Genomic DNA, 7724 nt, shown 5'->3' with positions numbered 1-7724 from the left:
ATCTTAACCCTCGACTTGGTGTTGTCAGCACCACGCTCAGCCAGTGAGCGAACCGGCCATCCCTATATGGGATCCGAACCCGTGGCCTTGGTGTTATCAGCACCGCACTCTCCCGAGTGAGCCACGGGCCGGCCCAAATTACACACTTTAAATATGAGACATTTGTTATGACAATTATACTCAAAAGATTATATTTTTTAAAAAATCAGTTTAAGACATAGGCTCCCAAAATGTTATCAAAAACTAGAGAACAGATTTTACAGCAAGGGCAATAAATTGGTAAGCATTTAATGAGCAACTACTACACACACAGCACTATGCTAACCACTATGGGGAACATGCAACATGTTTTTCACCCTCAAAAAATGACGATTTAGTTGGGAAACAGGCTTCTATGAGAAACCAGTGGAAAAGCATTAGGTCCTTAAGAGTAACACACAATAAGCATAATAGCAAAGTGTCCCGACCCGCGGGATATTCAACGCAGACCCTGGGGGGGGCGGGGGGGAATGGGATGGAACAAGAGACGCGAGAAATTGAGACAAGACAGTGTTCTGATCAAGTCTCGTTTATTAGCCAGTAGGTCACAGCTTATATAGACAACAGGAGGGAATCAGCAAATAAGGAAGTAAGCAGCAGATGGTTTACTGAGAAAACCGCAGGGCGGTTGTTCTGGTAAATGGAAAATTCTCGTTATCTATGGCAAGTTGCAAAGTTACCTACACCCATAGTGCACAGGAGGGGGAGGGACGGAAGATAACAGCAAACAAGGCTCTGAGGCCTCGAGGCAATAGCTGGGCGGGCTCTTTGGCTCCGGACAGGCAGGCAGGCACTTAGACAACAGCTGGGCTCTATGGCTCCGGACAGCAAAGGACAACATTCATGAGAACTGGAATGGCATTACCAAAAACATATGATCTTAGCTCAGTCTCGAAGGTTGGAGAAAGTGGACAAGCAGGCAGAAGGAAAACAGATGTTCTAGGATGAAGGATTATGAACAATGACAGAGACAGAAGTGTGCAGGGTGTGTTCAAAGAGCAGTGAGCAGAGATGACACACTTCTAAGGCATGGAGTCACCAGGGCAGAGCCCTTTATAAAGGGACTTGAATGTCAGGCAGGAGTTCAGATACCATACAAAAGGGAATGAGGATACCTAGAGGCTCCTAACCAAAAAGGTATCATGGAAGCAGTCCTTTAGGAAAGTTACACTGACAGACACAAATGGGGCAGCAAACAAGGGTGCAGGCAAGCCAGCAAAGTGCTAGCTGAAATCATGCTGATGTACAAGTAGCAGAATGGAGAGGGAGAAGCTAACTAAGAAAAGCCAGGCAAGATTCAGGAGGACTTTGACTATGGAGTGCAAAGATTACCTTAAGATGATGCTGAAAGGCTTGGGGTCAACAAGGAGGAGCATTATCAATTTGTATACAAATAGCGGTTGAATTTACGTAGGACTTTCCAGCTGGCCAACCACTTTCACAGACAGCATGCCTTCCTTTTTTTTTTTTTTTTTTTTTTTTTTTTTTTTTTTTTTTTTTTTACCCTCAGTGTTGCCCCCGTACCGGACCGGGGACCAGCAACGGGATTGCAACCCTTGGTGTTGCTCCCGCGCCTCGCTCAGCCAGTGAGCGGGAACCGGTCTGTATGTGGGATCCGAACCCTCGGGCGGGAGCGCCGCTGCGCTTCCCAAGCGGCGCACTTATCCAGTGTGCCACCGGGCCGGCCCAACAGCATGCCTTCCTTATTTGCACTTTCGCTCTCCACAGTTTTAGTTACCTGAGGTCAACCACGGTCCGAAAATAATGGAAAATGCCAGAAATAATTCATAAATTTTCCATTGCAGGCCATTCTGAGTAGTTTGATTAAATCTTTTGCACCTTCCTGCTCTGTCCTGCTAGGGACCAAAACATCCCTTAGTCCAGTGTCTCCATGCTGTCCACTCTATCTGCCCATTAAGTTATTTAGTAGCCAGTCATCAGACCAACTGTCACAGGATCACAGTGCTTGTCTTCAAGTAACCCTTATTCTACTTAATAATGGCCCCAAAGCGCAAGAGTAGTGATGCTGGCAACTCAGATATGCCAAAGACAACCCGTAAAGTGCTCCTTTTAAGTGAAAAGGTGAAAGTTCTTGACTATTAAGAAAAAAAATCATACGCTGGTTAAATTCTGTGCTCAGAATGAATCGTCTGCCCATGAAATTGTAAACAGCATATTCTTATAATCATTCTATTTTATTATTATTGTTATTAATCTCTTACTGTGACTAATTTATAAATTAAACTTTACCATAGGCATGCAAGCATAAGAAAAACAGTATATAGAGCGCTCAGTACTATCTGTGGTTTCAGGCACCCACTAGGGGTCTTGGAACATACCCCCCACAGATAAAGGGGGATTACCGTATGATATCTCATTCAGACTGGGTTACACTGAATTTGAAATGATGAATTTACATCCAAACACTGATATCCTACGGGTAGCTAACAAGGCACCCACTAGGGGTCTTGGAACATACCCCCCACAGATAAAGGGGGATTACCGTATGATATCTCATTCAGACTGGATTACACTGAATTTGAAATGATGAATTTACATCCAAACACTGATATCCTACGGGTAGCTAACAGTCAGGACCAAAAACAGAAACCTGGGAGTCATCCCCAGAGAAGACAGTTGAAGCAATGAGTTAAATATATACATATTTCCTCCAGGATTTAAAGAATATAATGGCACCATTTAAGAGAGTGTTCTTTAAGAAATATTCTCTTTGAACATTATCCCTGTGCCTTTGAGAAAAGCTATGTGTATGAATAGACACCAACCAACAAAGGATTTCTTGTTTTCATCTCTGGCACTAGAAGAAACAAAACTGTACCTCCTCTTGAGTCAGAACTTTTGAAGAGTTTTCGTCTTCTGATCCGGCTTGTTCTCCCTCGTCCCTTCTGCATACTAAAACTGTAGTTTCTGTGGGTGCCCAATCTAAAATAAAAAGCATTTGTTTGCCTTACTTGCTAGTTGTTCTTCTGTATCTTTAAATATACATACGTATATTTTGGTAAACTGTTTCTGTAAAGTGTTTTTGTACACCAAAGGTTTATACCATGAGCCATAATAAAATCCCTACCATACCAAATCCCTGAAGTAATGAGATGCCCATCATATTGGTCCCCGTAAAATAGTTTACCTTGAGGACCTACTGAATACGTATTAATCCTGGAAATCTGCATAACTGACTTCATAATGTGTGCTTTGATGACTTACACATCTCAATCTTAGTCAACATTTACAAAACCGCCAAGTTAAATTAACCACACTTAGAATAAACAGTAGCCAAGGAGCCCCCAACAGCTAAAAAGTCATAGAGAAAAAAAAATCCCCTTTCAGTATGCAGTAAACAGTGGTTTGTTCTTAGTCAGATACCATGATCCTGAACATGGGTGTCTGCAACAGATTAGGGAATGAGGGCCAGGAAAGCAAAGTGATGATGATAAGATTTAAAACAGCTACTAGAATTTCCACATGCTACTTCCTTGGAAGCATAACAAATGAAATCCATTAAACACACCAGCACGATACGGGCAATGGAGTGGAGCCATTAGTAGGAAGAAGGTGTATGCTAAGATGGAAAAATATCCAAGACATATTAAGTGAAAAAATTAAGTTTCAGAACATTATAAATTAAACGATCCCTTTTGGGTTGAGCACATTATATATGTTTATAAAACAAAGAGGGTTTAAGGAAGGATATCCAAAAACGTGCTGGGAAGGGGGCTTTTACTATTACTTTTGTATCCTTCTATTCTGCAACATAATATGAGTACATAAGTGGCATGAGTATTACTTACATACATATACAGTATGTGTATTTAAGCAATATACTTGGTTTTAAAATATACTCCTAAAAAATACCAAGACAAAAGTAAATGATGAGACAAGAACTGCAGGCAACATTAATACCCCACTTCAGCTGTGGAAGACTCATTGTCCGATCTACCCACCCAAAGCCGGAGAGTGCGGTCCCAGGATTCAGGGCTCGAGCTCTCCACCTGCGCCCCAATGATTCTCACGTGGAGTCCGGGTGACAGCCACGGCTAAACGTAGCACGTTCAGCCCGGGTGACAGCCACGGCTAAAGGCAGCGTCCTCGATCCCACAATCCTCAAACTCTACGTGGGAGGGCACCCTATTGTCCCCGCCCCACTCCGCTTCCCCCGCCACTTTCCAGCCAGGTGGGTCTCAGACCCCGGTGCCTCAGGCTCCTCCGCATCCACCAGGCGACTGCGCAATACTCGCTAAATGAACGACTTCCAAGTGACAAGAGGAAACTGCAGAGCACAGGATAATACCAGACCCGGTGAGGGTCTGCGATCCGAATTCAGTTCCTCTTTCTAAGCCAATGAATTGAAAACTAAGAAAAGCTCCTACACGACCCCGCTCCAGCAACGGAGGCCCGACCCGGAAGTGCTTCGGGCTCAGCCCCCGCCCTCCCCGCTGTGGCGGTGCGCGGGCCGCAAGCAGTAGAAACCGAGAAGGCGCCCCAGATCAACGCAAGTTGAAGATGCGGTGGGCCGAGCCCAGTGGCGCACTCGGGAGAGTGCCGCGCTGGCGCCGCGGGTTCGGATCCTATATAGGGATGGCCGGTGCGCTCACTGGCTGAGCGCGGTGCGGCCGGTCTCAAAAAGGACAAAAAAATAAGAAAAAAAAAAAGATGCGGGCCGAAGCGACAGAGGGAGAGGCTGCGCGCCATCAGGCCCGCCGCAGTCCTTGGCAACCCACGTCCTCAGCGGCCCGGCGGAGCGCTCTCACTTCCCTCTGCAGACCGCAGCCTCCCGACGCGCGCATGCGCAGCTTCCCTGACTCCCCGCAGACCCCCAGCACAGCTGGGGGCGAAATCCCCAACCCCACACCTTCATGTCCCCTCCCGAGCTAGGGCTGAGGAAACCCAGTGACCCTCGGGCAGGCCACCAGGACTCTGAAGAGCCGGCCTGCGGAGTCTTCCCTTACGCAGTTGAAGACAAGCTATCTAAGGCATGCGGACCTTTCCCTGGCCCGCCCTGTCCTCGGGCCCCTCGACCGGGGTGGCTTTGCCCGGACCCGCCCCTCCCCACCTTCCTTCCGCCCGCCAGGTCGCGGCCTCGCGAGTTTGCTGGACACCCATTTCGCCATTTCTGGTCTGTCCCAATACCCGCCTTACAGGAGAATTCTAAATTATTGATGTAATAAATAAATAAACAAATAATTGATGTAAATACCCCTTCCTAGAGAAGGAGCTCAATTTCTGCCTCACCCACTCCTACCCTCCAGCCTTGATTATGGGCTGTGCTTAGCGACTTGATTTCAAAGAGTTTGACAGGAGGCGGAAAGTAACTTTGCAGTAGAGAAACCTGGCAAACACCACCTTGGCCAGGTGGCCAAGGTTAACATCATCAGGGATGAATCATGTTGAGACAGAATAGGTCTAGGCCTATGAAGCAAACTGACTACATTTCCCTTTGCCACTCCTCAGACATGAGACCCTCAAGGCACATGATTACCTTATGGCCCCTCCTGATAAAGTAAACTGAGTTAAGAGGGGAACAGATATTCGCTGAGTCGCAAAAACCCTTCCCCAAGGCTTATTAAAATATAACAAATTTATTTAAAACTTGAAATTATCTACTCATTCTCTTTTCCTATACTCGTAAAAATTAAATTAACATTAAACTTAAGACATCTTTGGGAGTTCAACACAGGATGTTCCTGGAACTGACACCCCTCACGACCCCCATAAAGAGATCAGAAATCATCAAGGCAAGATGCTGAGGTCAGTTGAGGAACTGCTTGCCTTAAAAACCTTTCCTCAAGTTCTCTTGGGGAGATGGCCTTTCTATTGCTGACCCCCTTATGCATTAGTCTATCCCTTTTTCATAAAGCATTGCTTGCCTTAAATTCCACTAGGTACTTTGTTGTATCGATGACATTGAGATGAAAGAGCCTAATTCGGTAACAGCATGTTCCTGCAGTATTCCTCCCCAACACTCATAGTCCCGGTTCTTCCACGAAGAAAACAGACAAACCACGAAAACACCTGACCAGTACTCCTAAAACATGTTTTCTGTCACCAAAAATAAGTAAGCTCTGACAAGCTGTCATAAACCACAAGAAACTAGAGAGACATGATACCTAAATGTAATGTGGTATCCTGGAAGGGATCCTGCAATAGAGAAAGGATGTTAGGGAAAAAACTAGTGAAATCCAAACAAAGCATGAGCTTAGTTAATACGACTATTCCAATGTTATTTGTGACAAATGCCCCATATTAGTATAATAAGAATAGGAGAAATAGGGTGAGAGGTATCCGGGAATTCTCTGTACAGTAGTACTACATTTGCAATTTTTCAGTAGATCAAGCTATTTTTAAGCTAACTTTATTTTTTTTTTAAGGGGTGCCTGGAAATAGATGGTTTCAGATCTGCAACTGTTAAAAGGCAAATTTTAGGGGGCCGGCCCGGTGGCGCACTGGATAGTGCGCCGCTTGGGAAGCGCGGCGGCGCTCCCGCCCGAGGGTTCAGATCCCACATACAGACCGGTTCCCGCTCACTGGCTGAGCGAGGCGCGGGAGCAACACCGAGGGTTGCGATCCCAATGCCGGTCCCCGGTCCGGTGTGGGGGCAACACTGAGGGTTGCGATCCGTTGCCGGACACGGAAAAAGACAAAAAGACAAAAAAAAAAAAGGCAAATTTTAGGACGTTAAAATTTTTAAGAGTTTATTTAAGCAGACAGAGATTCATGGCTAGAGCAGCTCCAACCTCGAAGTGGTTCCGGTTTTCCCTGAAGGGGCACCAGGAGAAGGCTTTCACAAGGTGAATGCAGACACAGAGCAAAGAAACTATTTGGTTAAATTTTGACCATTTGCCTTATGTGAACTATTCCCATTGGGAAGCTCACAATATAAATGATGCCCAGTTGACAGACTGATTGGCTGAGCTTAAGTTTTATTTTCTTTTAAATTCTGAGTTCGAATTTGGTTTACTTATTAAGGAACCCAGAGCATGAGAGCCTCTTCAGTCTAATGGTCTCTTATGTAATTATTTTAACAGATCCATGATTCAGTGATGTCATCAAAGGTCAAGTGTCAGGCTGGATCACAGATCCCTCTGGCCCATCCTGTGCAAGTCCTGAGTCAGGTAAGCGAAAGAAAAACCGAGTAGCCAACAGCAGAGTGGACGTGCTTTATTCTTCAGACACGAGCTCCTCTGACCAGCGGTTCAGAGCCACTGCCTTCCATACTGAAAGTACACAAAAGCAGCAACAAGCCCAGGGGGTACACGGGTGCACATGGGCACTAACTCTACTCTTACGTAACTTGCTTGCAAAGGATGTGCTGAATCATACCCAGTGGGATATGAGGCGAGAGGGCCTAACCAAACGAACTCCACTTTCCTCACAGTCAAGTCTCTAACTTTCCAAATTACTATTCTTAGGAAGTTGACTATTCAGTTCACCTTTTTGTTTCTTTCCTCATGTTCTTAAGATAGTTGGTGCAGCTCCAAGCATCACATTCTCATACAACTGCATTCAAAACAGGAAGAAAAGGGACAGTTGAAATGTGGAGTTTCCTTATATGCAAGAAGAAAATAATGTATACTCCCATTTCCTACATGGGAATTAACAAAGTTTCTCTCCTTGATCAAACTCTAGCTGGAATCCTCTGAGCAGTGTCCTATAAAAACTACAGACTC

The 7724-nt window shown here is 45.4% G+C and overlaps 1 protein-coding gene across 1 annotated transcript in view; it reads right to left on the bottom strand.

Annotated features, from left to right (window-relative positions):
* SETD4 (SET domain containing 4) overlaps nt 1-4077 on the bottom strand; it is a 22285-nt gene extending 18208 nt beyond the window's left edge. The window contains exons 1-2 of the mRNA XM_008575718.1: nt 4002-4077; nt 2879-2982 (exon numbers count right to left, since the gene is read on the bottom strand). Of these exons, the coding sequence (XP_008573940.1) occupies nt 2879-2951 (73 nt within the window). The 5' untranslated portion in view covers nt 2952-2982; nt 4002-4077. The remainder of the gene's footprint in view (nt 1-2878; nt 2983-4001) is intronic.
* Between the last annotated feature and the right edge of the window lie 3647 nt (nt 4078-7724).

The sequence above is a fragment of the Galeopterus variegatus genome, unplaced genomic scaffold, assembly GCF_000696425.1.
Source record: "Galeopterus variegatus unplaced genomic scaffold, G_variegatus-3.0.2 Scaffold1226, whole genome shotgun sequence".
In the NCBI taxonomy this organism is placed as follows: domain Eukaryota; kingdom Metazoa; phylum Chordata; class Mammalia; order Dermoptera; family Cynocephalidae; genus Galeopterus; species Galeopterus variegatus.
The sequence above is the reverse complement of the archived record's forward strand: the minus strand, read 5'-3'. Positions and strand labels throughout refer to the sequence as shown.